Consider the following 14,084-nt stretch of genomic DNA (forward strand, 5'->3'; position numbering starts at 1 on the left):
TCCTCCTAATGTACCTAAATTTAAAGAGAACAAAGTCAAAGTTTTTAGGAGTTGTATACCCCTACACTTATTCCAGTTCTGTTCTTATTAACTAGAATAGGTCCTGGTATGCTATGCCATAGTGAGATAAATATAGTTAAACATATTGTCTCATATCTCAAAGGAGAGAATGTTGAAGATATTTATCCTATGAATGTAGAAAGATTCAGGTGATAAGTTGGCTAATTACCCTAATTCTACCATCACACAATGTATACATGTATGAAATATACATTGTAGTCATAAGTAAATATAAGTTTATTTCCACTTAAAACAGTTTTATCATATTGATGTGGTATTTTAGATTGTACTAAATATTGGTGGGATGAGATGCAATAAAAATGAGAATATAGAATTGATGATTTGGAGAATTCACATTTCTTCCTTTTGTTTGTACCATGATCCTTTGGACTATAATTTACACATGTAGGTCATCTCACCTTTCTTCCCAGATCCATCAAATATCCATGGCCTCTTCTGTAATTATAAATATCAGTCTGGTGTTGCTGGTATGTACATGTGTTCCAGACTGACAGATTGTGGCTGGATAACCTATGCGTGGCTTGTCACTGGAAAAAAATCATTATGCCTCTCCCAACAGCCATTTCTTTACTCTAGCTCTTTTTCTTCATTTTGACACGTTTAAATTTAATAACATGATGTAAATCACATGTCTAGTTACAAACAGACCAGTCTCCATAGACTATTAAACAAGAAAATGTATCCAGTTCATCTTGAAAAAATGAGGGGATAAAAAATTACCGTGACATATTAGTATATCACATTCATATATGAAATTGTCTAAGAATAATAAATAAAAAGTACAACAAAAACTTCAAACAACAATAAACAACAAAAGAAAACCAGTCACAAACAAAGTAACTGAGGACCAGAAGACAATACAACAATAATTTTGAATTGTGAGGTGTCTTATCCACATATAAAAGTATCAAAGTAATGTCATGTAACTGGACACAAGAGGTATTTACACTATCTACATGCACTCATGTAACTGGACACAAGAGGTATTTACATTATCTACATACACTGTAGTTACTCTAGCTCTTTATCTCAGGATGGAGCCTTGTGAAATTTCATACATCATGTTGCTATGTCAATTGGTTTGGTCACTATATAATTATCTTTAGGCAATCATATTTTTGAGATTTCATGGATTGATCATTTCTCTTCTGTCCAGAAGATGCTATTTTACATCACTTATCCTCACCTTCTAGCTCTTTATGCCTATATTTCCACAACATTTCTGAGCCTTAGGTGTAGGAAGTGTGCTGTAGATGCACCAGTTACAGCTGAGAACTACAGGGTCACTTATTATCTTCATTCTAAACAGTTGTGTATTTCTGTAATAGCCTCCATCTGCTACTGAGAGGAGCTTTTTTCTTTTTTGATTAATTAATTTCTGTAAGATTATAAATAAATTATTTTCCATTCCCTTTCCTCCCTCCCAACTCTCCCAGATATCACCCCTTGCTCTCTTTCAAATTCCTGGGCTATTTTTCATTAATGTGGTGTGTGTGTGTGTGTGTGTGTGTGTGTGTGTGTGTGTGTGTGTGTGTGTGTTCCTAAATCGAACCTGTTAGGTCTGTCTAATGTTACTTGAATGTGCATGTTTTCAGGGCTGAACATTTACTATTGGATTAATGAATCACTGTGCTCTTCCATGGCTAAGACTGTTTCTCCAGTTCTCAGCATTCCTTAGTTGCTTGTGTTCTTTGTCTAGGGTTGAGGCATCATGAGCTTTTTCTCATTGAAATTAGTATGTCTATTGGTGTCCTTGTTCAGTCATGTTTAGACAGTCATGTTGTTGAGACTTTATAGTCTCAACATTCTGGCATTCCTAGGAGACAAAATCAAACAGAAAACTCCCAGCCCCTCTGACTCTTACATTCTGTCCACCCTTCTTAAACAACTGTTTCTTAGCCTAAAGTATAAGAATTCTGTTACAGGTATATCATTGGGACTGTGGTCTACAATTCTGAATATTGATGGGTATCATTTTCTGTAATTGTCTGTCAAGAAGTTTCCTTGATGAACGGTGAGAACTAGACTTGCTGGTGGTTATAAGGACAAATATTTTGAGCTTAGTTAGGGATTGTGCTTAGTAAAGTGATGGTTCCTGGTTATTCTTCTATATCCATGACTTCTCCAGTCCTTGTTAGTTATCTAGTTTCCCAATACCAGTCATTATTTCCCACTTATTGTTGTTGAGTGAGTCTTTAGGACAATTAACTAGCTGTTGGTTACTGCAAAAGTATGCATGCCCCTACTGCATCTTTAGGGTTATCATGCCATAGTGGTCATTATTGTGGTTCATAGGCATCATAGATGTATAGGATTATTTGACAGCTTTCCACCCTTAGAAGCTTGCTTGAATGCCTTCTGGAAGCATGAAAGCTAGTACTGAGGAAAGAGGCTTTCAGGTCAGGTCAGACCCTGTTGGTCTGAAGTGAATATTGTCTTCAGCAATAGAGACTTATATCCCACCTCTTGCTGTGAAATGTCTTTCTGTACACTGTGAATATGTGTTGCTATGACTGATTAATAAATAAGCTGCTCTGGCCTATGGCAAGTCAGTTTATAGCTAGGTGGGAAATCCAAACAGAGAGACAGAGAAAAGGTCAGAGTTGAGGGAGATGCCAGTCCACTACCCAAGGAGCAACATGCCAGCAAACTGATAATGCCACAGCCATGTGGCAAAGCATAGATTAATAGAAATGGGTTCATTTAAGATGATAGAGCCAGCTAGCAAGAAACTTAAGCCATTGGCCATAGAGTTTGTAACCAATATAAGCCTCTGAGTGATTATTTTATAAGTGACTGTGGGACCACGGGGCTGTGTGAGACCGGAGAAACTTCTGACTACAACCCCTACAAAGCAAACAAGAACAACAGCAATAGTTTATAATGTTTTGGGAGTCTCTTGGACAACCCTGACCAACAACAGAAAAGGGCCTTTTTGGTGACTGGTGTTGGGCTTTTGTTAAACCGTCTTCAGTTCTTGGAGGAAGCACTGTCAGCTTAGATGAGAAATTTGCATCTAAACTATGTACATATATTTATATACTGACTTACATATATTATAGGTACTTTCATGTAAGTAGCCAATAGTTTGATTCCTCATTACATTCTCAAACATCCTACCCTCATTTTATACTGTCCTTTCCTCTAATTATCTCACTCTATGTCCCTCAGAAGATTTTCCATCTTTCTCAATTTCCCTTTCAGGTAATTTACCCTGCTAGTCTCCTATCTAAACCATTCTAAATGTTCCTAAATCTTCCCCTTCCCTGCAATGATCCTTTTTTACTTTCTGGATTTTTTTTTTTTTTTTGGTTTTTCGAGACAGGGTTTCTCTGTGTAGCTTTGCGCCTTTCCTGGAACTCACTTGGTAGTCCAGGCTGGCCTCGAACTCACAGAGATCCGCCTGGCTCTGCCTCCCGAGTGCTGGGATTAAAGGCGTGCGCCACCACCGCCCGGCCGACTTTCTGGATTTTACAGCTACTCCATGTTATGTACTCATATCTGAAGACTTTGACCTAAGGGCTTCAGATGAGAGAGGACATGCTATATTTGTCTTCTGGGTGTGGGTTATCTCATTCAATATGATCTGTTCTAGCTCCATGCATTTACCTGAAGAGTTCATAATCACATTTTTCTTTGCTACTGAATAGTATTCTATGGTGTATATGCACGATATTTTCTTCTTTCTTTTTTTTTGAAGAGAAAAGTGTTTATTTTCTTCCACTTCTACATTATAGCCCATCATGAGGGAAGCCAAGGTGAAAACTCAAGCAGGCCAGGAACTGTCATGAAGGAGTGCATTTTATTGGTTTGCTCAGCCTGCTTTTTTATACAATGTAGGACCACCTACTCAGGGTTGGTACTGCCCACAGAAACCTGGGCTCTCAATCACCAATCATTAATCAAGAGAAATGTCAGAGAGGCCTACAGGGCCATCTGATGGAAGCATTTTTTTAATTGAGGTTCTCTCTTTCCAAATGACTTAAGCTTGTGTCAAGTGGACAAAAACCACTAATCCAGACAGTTGCTAATTGATAACTTCAGATTACATGCATTATGGAATTTTAGGCTCAGTGTGCCAGGCTCTGCTGACTCCCCATGGGAGACCTTGATTTTGGGGGATGTGGTGATGTGGGGTGGCTTGGGAGGGAGGGCTACTGGGTGGGAGGAGGGAGGAGGTGGGATCTGTGGATGGTATGTAGAGTGAGTAGAAAATTTCTTAATAAAAAAATGAAAAAAAGAAGCTCATGATAACAAAGCAAGAGCATTTGCTAACAACAAGAAAAAAATATTCATCATACAAAACCCATGAAAACTTCTTGGTGGGCTGCATTCAAATGCACATTTTGATTTTTTTAAAAGTAAAGATAAAAGTCTGCTTTATTAAATAAGAAAATGTCATCATTTGAATATAATAATATTTATTTACAAACCTGACAAAATGAAAACAAAAATCAAAAACTTTCTCATTGTCATTAGATTTATCCATTCAAGCAAGAAATTATCAATCAGATGAACTCAGAAAAAGTGAATGAAAAGAACAGTAACAGAAAGCATTCCTCTATTCTAACATGAATGAACACTTTCATATCAGTTTTTAACTGGAAAAAAATCACAATTAGAATTCCTTCCCCTTGCTCTCCTGTACTAATAATTAGGTTTCCTTAGTTTGTTATCTCTTGCAAGTATTTTGTGTCTACTTGGTTTTGTAAAATGTCATAATGCACAATATTTTCATTGTCTATTTGTCAGTTGAAATACATTTAGGTTGTTTGCTTTTCCAAGCTATTGTAAATAAAGTATCACTTGGGGATTTCTTGCTATTCTAATTAAGTTCTTTGATTTGCTTATGTTTTCTTTTAATAACCTTGAATTCTTTAATGAAATTTATGACTTTCTTATATGCTCTGTATACAAGGGTTCATCTAGGCAATTCTCTCTTTGGAGGAAATTTCTATAGGATTGATGAATTTAGGGAGAGATATAGTCTTGGTCTTTCATAGTTTCAGAGCATTTGTGGTAAGAGTTGGGTATATATTCTTGTTTACTGCTTATGTATCTGGTGAAATTTCAGAAGCCGGTGTACAGGCAACATATGCAAGGTAAGGGTTGGGAATGGCATAGGCAGGGAGATTCTGGAGACTAACAAGGTTGGAATCATGCACAAATGTGCATCCTGGGCTATTCCTGGAGGTTGGATATGTTATGATCTGAGGGATCTACAATACTGATCAGGTGTACAGGATATACAACTATGGAAAAGCCTGAGTGTTGAGAATGAAACAGGTGGGACTGTAAATAGGATGAGTAGGTCTGGGTAGCAGAGAAAATACATATGAGCTACAGTTCAGAGAACTCACAAGAATGGATCTGACCCCATGATTGAGATCCAGGCAAGGCCTAGAGTTTAGATGTGATGTTGGCTACTGGAGTGGAGGAGGAGGTAAAAGGAGGTAAACAAGTAGCCTATGTGGGTCCAACCCACATGTAGTGTCTACAGATTCCATAATAAGAAGCTTGGCTTGAATCTGCTGTGTAAGTTTTTATAAAACGAGTTAATTAATAAAAAAAAATAGAAACTACATGTGCTGGTCAATCTCATGCTGACTTGACACAAGCAATAGTCACCTTAAAGGAGGGGAACTCAACTGATATAATGCCTCCATAAGATCTTGGTATAAGGCATTTTTGTAATTGGTGACTGATATGGAGAGCCCAGTCCATTGTGAGTGGTGCCATACCTGGGCTGGTGGATGTAGGTTCTATAAAAAAGCAGACTGAGCAAGCCATAAGAAGCAAGCCAGTAAGCAGCACCCCTCCATGGCCTCTTGCCTCCAGGTTTCTGTCATATTTGAGTCCTTGTCCTGACTTTTTTTGTTGATAAACAGCAATGTGGAAATATAAGCCAAATAAACCCTTTCCATTCCAACTTGCTTTTTGATTATGGTGCTTCATTGCAGTAATAGAAACCCTATCTAAGACACTAAGTTAAGTTTAGTTAAATTTTTATATTTTAAGCTGCCAGAGAAGATAATTTCATAAATAAGTAGTTATGGTACAACTAGTCAACTAGCATTAAAAACATTTATACCAAAATAAACTGAAAATAAAATTACATTTAAATTAATAGAAAATATTTTGAAAATTTACAAATCTGAGGAAACAATGCTTTAACACTTTTATATAAAGTTTATAAAACTGTAAAAAAGATATGCTGATAAATTTCATCATTTTAACTTTTTATTTTTATATTTTCATGTGCATAGGTGTTTTGTCTGCACATGTATCTGTGTATCACATTCATGCAATGCCCTCAGGAGAATTATTAGACACCATGGGACTGGAGTTATAGATATTTATGGTTCATCATGTAGAGCTGTAAATAGAACCCAGGTCCTCAGAAGAGCAGCTGTATTTAACTTCTGAACCATCTCTCCATCCCAAATTTGATCATTTCTAAACATTTCTAGATTCTAATGATCCTTGTTGAAAATGTGAAATAAGTACAGTTTAAAATAGAGTTATACTATACCAAAGGATAGTATTGGAAATATGCTTAGTTTCAAATGTGAGTATAGAAAAAATAAAAACATACATCAGGTAAAATATGGGTGGTGATTACCCCAACATGAGATACAAATTGCTTTAAAGATTTGAATTCTCTTATTTTAGGTGTTAGATTTCAAGCATTCAACAAGCATGTTGCTATCTGAATAATCAAAGAGGTTAAGTATAGAGTAAGGAACCAGGGAGAAGAGAAGGATCTCCCAAGAAAGGAGAAATAGAATCAAAGAATAGATAGTTAGAACAGGGGAGAAACTGAATTGGAAGAATTAAATATAGAGGCAGAGGAAAAGGGGGAGTAAGTAAGGGAATATGGGTAGAGAGATATAACACTAAGGGCCATTTGAAGGGTCATGTGGAAACCTAATACAGTAGAAGCTTCTTAAAATATATACATTTATGAAAGAAATAAAAATGGAATCAACAAATAACAGGGTAGAAAAAGCCCTAACTAGACATTTTTCTTCTCCAAATGAAACCTCCAGGACCAGGAATGGGTCACATCTAATTGGGTGAGTTGTTGGTCACAAGGACCTAATGGAAACCCCCAAACAACTCAAGCTGTTGCCAAAGCAATTGGTTGCTCTCCATTAGTTGACAGTAAAACCCTGTTGCTGAAGAAAACACCTATATATCTCACTAAATGTGGAAAAGTCGAGCTGGTGAATAACTAGAGCCTTCACCCTTACTGACTAGTGTTTATGGTACTGGAAGATACTCTGCTTGCTATCGGGGGTATAGGTATAGGTAAGCACTTACCCATCTACAAACCTTTTGATCTACAATGGTAACCTGCCTGCATGGTATGCTGGTGTAAGAGTGGCACAAACATTGTAATAACCAACCACTACTTAATTGAATTTAGGACCCATTCTGTGATAAGAAGCCCATGCCTGGCACTGTTCAGGTGTCAAAGAATTTAAAACTAGATAGGCCTAGAGGCCTACTGTTCTGCTAAAGGAATATAGCAATGAAGTGACTCATAATGACTTTCTGCCATATCCACAGATCAGTGTCTCTCTCAGGCATTACCAAAGAAGCTTCCTCCAACAGCAGATGGTAACTAATACAGAGACCAACAACTGAACAATATTCAGAGAGTGAGAGATTTTGGAACATACCCTCTTTAATGGAGAGTCCATCAAATCCTTCCCCTTCAAAGCTGAGAGAACTTTGGGGAAGAGGAAGTGAAAAAACTGTAAGAGCCAGAGGGGATAATGGCACCAAGGAAACTGTCTTCCAGACGTAACAGGATTGGTGCACATATGAACTCACAGATACTGTGGCATTATGCATAGGGCCTACAAAATCCAGACCAGATAGGGTCCTAGCATTGAGATAGGGGAGTAGACATCACTCCATAGCCCAACCAATTAATAAATATTCACAAAAGAAAAATTAGTTTCTCCAAGGAATTCTTACTGTAGGTACAAACAACACTTAAAGGAAGGCTCTATGCCCAGTAGTAGATGGCCAATACAAATTAACTCCAGGGCATTTTTTTGGAGAGTTTTGTTTGTTTATTTCATATTGCACTGTCTGGGCTTTTTCTTTTCTTCTCCTTCTCCTTGTTCTTCTTCTCCTTGTTCTTCTTCTTCTTGTTGTTGTTCTTATTCTTCTTCTTGTTCTTCTTCTTCTTGTTGTTGTTCTTGTTCTTCTTCTTCTTCTTCTATTTTTTAGCCTTAGAGGTCTTTGGCTTGTATATTATGGCTTCTGATTTTTGAGGTTTTATGGTGTGGTGTGGTGTGGTGTGGTGTGTGTGTGTGTGTGTGTGTGTGTGTGTGTGTGTGTGTGTGTGTACATTTCTATGCTCTTTCTTGGTTTCTCTTTGTTTGTTTTGTTTTTTCCTCATCTCTGTGTCCTTTTCATTTGCCTGTTTGTTTTCTTAAGAGAGAGAGAAAGACATGGAGTTGGAAGGGTGAATAGTGGAGAGGATCTGGGAGGAGATAAGGTAGAGGAAACTGTAATCAGAATATGTTGTATTAAAATAACTTTATTTTTAATAATAAATGAAATAACTAAAAAATGATTTTCAATTTCATTTTGCTAATTAATTGTACTGATCAATCAATATATTCCTGTACAGTTAGACATATCAAATTTTCAATATATTTTGTTGGCTCATAATGGCAGAACACTCTTTGCACGTTGTTATTATGACATATTGCTAAAAAAATTTAAAATTGCCTATAATTAGAAATCTTACATGGATGGATAATTACATGTGGACAACAATCTCCATTATGATTTTTCGAAGCAATATACTCGAAATGGAACTATTCATTAAACCTAAAATGAGTAAATGTTTTGACAAGGTCATACAATGAAATAATACATGGCAATAAAAGACATAAATGAGTCTTGTACAAATGAAGTCAAATAAAAGGTCAGACATGAGAGGGGGACAAGGTAGCAAATACCGATCAACTCTGTTGACAGACACTTTTTAGATCTTTACAAATGAGAACATGAAAATTACACTATGGTACATGGTAACATTTTCTAGACAGACGGAGGGGTCTTTGTTTGGAAATGGGTGTGCAAAGACTCTTAAGAAGGCTAATATTTCTCTGCATCTAGAAATGATACACAGTTACACTGGTGCTCAAATTATAATTCATTGTTACTCCCTGATCCCCAGAAGCTACATTCTACAACCTGAAGAGGATGTTTGAAAGCATGAGCAATAGCTAAACCATATATATGGGAAATAGAAAAGGGGAACTCTTTAGAGAGAGGGAGGGAAGTAAATACAGAAATAGGTAAGTAAATAGATAACAATAAGGGTGTCTGAAAAGCCACAAGGAGTCATGCAATTAACTATTTACCTAAAGGAAAACTGTAATACATATAACTCCCATGTATAAACATACATACATAATTTTAATGAACTTTTTCTATCTGGGCTGATGGTAATCCTTCCAAGATCCAAAGACCACCTAACAAAAACCCTAATATCAGACATGAAAAGCCATCTTTTCAGTTGTCAGCCAGGGCTGTCCAAAAAACTCCCAAGACATACAATTTATTCCTATTGCCCTTGGTTACCCACCCTCACAGAGGTGGAAGTTAAGTACCTATTGCTGAAGATATGGTGCACATCAGAAACATGTCCCAGAGACTCTTGAGCTGGGACTAACCTGAATGCCATCTAGCTGAGAATTAGCTTTCATGGGACCATAAGGCATCATGAACATTTCCAAAAGAAGGAGGCAACCAATAGTCCTATGACACCTATGAACAATATCAATAATCCACATGGGTTTATAACCCTGAGAATATAGTAGTGGTATGCATTCTGTGGTGGTAACCAACAGCTCCCTAATTTGACTTAAGACCCACTTAATAAGAGGAAAACCATGCTTGGTACTAGATACCTAGCTCGTAGAGTCATGATTAGTGGAGGAGAATCTACAACCATGAACTTACTAAACCAGCATAAGCCCTAACAGCTATCTATAAACATTTGTCCTTATACCCACAGACCTATATAATCTTCATCCTCACTGAGAAAACTTCTCTTTTCAACTGATGGAGACTACTACAGAAAATGGCAAGTCAATCAAAATGAAGAGTTGTGAAGGCCTACCTTCAATGGATATACCTATACAACACTTCCATACATACCTAAGGTTTAGGAACATTGTGGAAGAGAGGGGTGTAAAGATTACAAGAGCCAGAGGATCCAGGACTTTGCTGTGAGGTTGTGTATCCTCGTAACATCAGAAGCTACACCCAGCCCAAGTGGATCAAGGACCTCAACATAAATCCAGCTACTCTGAACCTGCTAGAAGAGAAAGTAGGAAGTAGTCTTGAACGCATTGGCATAGGAGACCACTTCCTAAATAGAACACCAGTAGCACAGACACTGAGAGAAACAATCAATCAATGGGACCTCTTGAAACTGAGAAGCTTTTGTAGAGCAAAGGATACAGTCAACAAGGCAAAGCGACAGCCTACAGAATGGGAAAAGATATTCACCAACCCCACATCTGACAGAGGACTGATATCCAGAATATATAAGGAACTCAAGAAATTAGACATCAAAATGCCCAACAGTCCAATTAAGAAATGGGCTATAGAACTAAACAGAGAATTCTCAACAGAGGAAACTCAAATGGCCGAAAGACATTTAAGGAATTGCTCAGCATCCCTAATCATCAGGGAAATGCAAATCAAAACGACTCTGAGATACCACCTTATGCCTGTCAGAATGGCTAAGATCAAAAACACTGAAGACACCTTATGCTGGAGAGGATGTGGAGCTAGGGGAACTCTCCTCCACTGCTGGTGGGAATGTAAGCTTGTACAACCACTTTGGAAATCAATATGGCGCTTTCTTAGAAAATTGGGAATCCATCTCCCCCAAGATCCAGCTATACCACTCTTGGGCATATACCCAAGGAATGCTCAACCACACCATAAGAGCACTTGTTCAGCTATGCTCATATCAACATTGTTTGTAATAGCCAGAACATGGAAACAACCTAGATGCCCTTCAACTGAAGAATGGATAAGCAAAATGTGGTACATATACACAATGGAATACTACTCAGCAGAGAAAAACAATGACATCATGACAAATGGATGGATCTAGAAAAAATCATCCTGAGTGAGTTAACCCAGACTCAGAAAGACAAACATGGTATGTACTCACTCATAGCAGGATACTAGATGTGGAACAAGGATGACTTGTCTGCTACTCACATCACCAGGGAGGCTACCTGGAAAACAGGACCCCAAGAAAGACATGGGGATCGCCCAATGACAGAGAAATGGAATGAGATCTACATGATCAGCCTGAACATGAGTGGGGGTAGTGAAAGGCGAGGGTCGAGGGAAAGAGAGCTTGGGGGAGCGGGAGATCCCAGCTGGATCAACAACAGAGAGGGAGAACAAGGAATAGGAGACCATGGTAAATGAAGACCACATGAGAATAGGAAGAAGCAAAGTGCTAGAGAGGCCCACAGAAATCCACAAAGATACCCACACAACAGACTGCTGGCAATGGTCGAGAGACAGCCCGAACTAACCTACTCTGGTGATGGGATGGCCAAACACCCTAATTGTCGTGCTAGAAACCCCATCCAATGACTGAGGGATCTGGATGCAGAGATCCATGACTAGGCCCTGGGTGGATCTCTGTGACTCCAATTAGCGAGAATGAGGAGGGTTTATATGAGCGAGAATTGTTGAGACCAAGGTTGGATAAAGCACAGGGACAAATAGCCAAATGAATGGAAACACATGAACTATGAACCAATGGCTGAGGGGTCCCCACTGGATCAGGCCCTCTGAATGGGTGAGACAGTTGATTGGCTTGATCTGTTTGGGAGGCATCCAGGTAGTGGGACCGGGTCCTGTGCTCACTGCATGAGTTGGCTGTTTGAAACCTGGGGCCTATGCAGGATTGCTTGGCTCGGCCTGGGAGAAGGGCACTGGACCTACCTGGACTGAGTCTACCAGGTTGATCTCAGACTGTGGGGAAGGCTTTGCCCTGGAGGAGATGGGAATGGGAGGGGGCTGGGGGGAAGGTGAGGGGGACGGGATGGGGGAGAACAAGGGAATCGTGGCTGATATGTAGAACTGAATTGTATTGCAAAATAAAAAAAAAAAGAAAAGAGAAGCTACACCCATAAAGTCTCACCAATATGACTGCCCAAACTCAAGTAGAATAAGAACACCAATGGATATGCAAACGGACAAGGAAAAGTCCATGAGGCTTCAACCCTACACAAAGAACTAGAGTCAACTGAGGAAAACAAAGCTGGAAGCTAGAGAGGTGGCTCTCCCCAGGGAGGAGCACACTATTTGATTGTCGAGTGCCAAATGATCAGCCTGAAAATACACATGCAAGTAACATTATACCATCTGAGCAGGTTATGCTTGTTTTATACATATAGATGTGTATGTATGTATATATGTATGTATGTATATAAATATGCATCTATGCATGTAAAAGCAATTACAGAAAAAGAGACCATGAATTTGAAGGAAAGTGGGAAGGGGCACAAAGGAGGGTTGGAGGGGGAAAAGGTGAGGGAGAAATGTAATTAAGTTATAATCTCAAAAATAAAGAAAAATGTTAAGAGGCAAAGAAAAAAGAATGACATTTTTCTTCCTAATTTTTACTTCTGAGACAGAGCCCCTTACTTAATGCTTTATTATCCTTAATCTCTTTTGGAATATTTGAGTTCTTATGGTTTAACTGGAGAATATGAACCTGAGTATTCTTGCACCTAAGTCCCAAACTCAGGTAGGCAACTTGTCTACATTTTTTGAAAAGCAAATTCTGTGAGTTACTCTTCTCAGTGCATCCATCACTTCTTTGTTTCTCAGGCTGTAGATGATGGGATTGAGCATTGGGGTAAGGACTGTGTAGAAGACTGCTAGAATCTTGTCCTCTGCTGGAGATCGGAGGGATCTTGGACGTAGATAAGTGTAAGCAAATGGTGCATAGTAGAAAGTTACCACAGTGAGGTGAGTGCTACAGGTAGAAAAGGCCTTCTTCTTCCCTGTCCCAGAATGCATGCGGTAGACAGCAAGGAAAACACGACCATAAGAACACACTATACCAATGAATGGAAGCACAAGAAAGAGGATTGTGCTCACAAATACTGTGTACTCGTAGACCCATGTGTCCATGCAGGCCAGGGTCAACATGGCAGGAACATCACAGAAGAAATGGTTGATGGCCCTGGATCGGCAGTAAGGAATGTGAAGTGCATACCCAGTGTGAGCACAGGAGTTAATGGAGCCCAGCACCCAAGATCCTATTATCATCAGCACACAAACTCTTTTATTCATGCGTATAGCATAGTGGAGAGGAAAGCAAATAGCCACATAGCGGTCATAGGCCATACAAGCCAGCAAAAGGGTTTCCGCACCCCCAAAAGTCAAGAAGAGGAAGATCTGAAACCCACACCCAATGAAGGAGATGTGCTTATTACCCAACATGAAGTCGGACACCATTTTAGGGACAATGGTAGAGATGTAATTTAAGTCAATGAGAGAAAGCTGACTGAGTAAGAAATACATGGGTGTGTGGAGATGGGAATCCAGGAGGATGAGGAGGATCATGGACAAGTTGCCAATCCAAGCTGTCAGGAAGATGAGAACAATGAGAATGAAGAGAAACATACCTGTTTGTGATGATGGGAACAATCCTAATAAAATGAAACCTGTAAATGTGTGATTATAACTATCCATTTGGTGTTCATTTAGATTTTCTTAGAAGCATAGGCAACAATAAGTTACATAAAAGACAATGAAATAATTCAATTCATGATTTTCACCAGACTTTGGTCATAATTGCTAAGGAAAGAATAGTGTACTTTGACTCATCTTCTAGCTCATATATAAATATGGAGTAAAACAACATATATGAACAAAATATTTTACTGAAACCTGAGGACTTATAAGTAACATAATTCCACAAC

The 14,084-nt window shown here is 38.6% G+C and overlaps 1 protein-coding gene across 1 annotated transcript; it reads right to left on the minus strand.

The window, feature by feature from the left end:
* Positions 1-10,131: 10,131 nt before the first annotated feature.
* On the minus strand, positions 10,132-13,854 carry LOC128111663 (olfactory receptor 2L5-like). The gene is made up of 2 exons (XM_052739890.1): positions 12,949-13,854; positions 10,132-10,173 (listed from the first exon to the last, which is right to left on the minus strand). Exons 1-2 carry the CDS (start codon positions 13,852-13,854, stop codon positions 10,132-10,134), a joined length of 948 nt encoding a protein of 315 aa, XP_052595850.1.
* Between the last annotated feature and the right edge of the window lie 230 nt (positions 13,855-14,084).

Source organism: Peromyscus californicus, unplaced genomic scaffold, assembly GCF_007827085.1.
Source record: "Peromyscus californicus insignis strain IS unplaced genomic scaffold, ASM782708v3 Scaffold_16__1_contigs__length_79575227, whole genome shotgun sequence".
NCBI classification, from domain to species: Eukaryota; Metazoa; Chordata; class Mammalia; order Rodentia; family Cricetidae; genus Peromyscus; species Peromyscus californicus.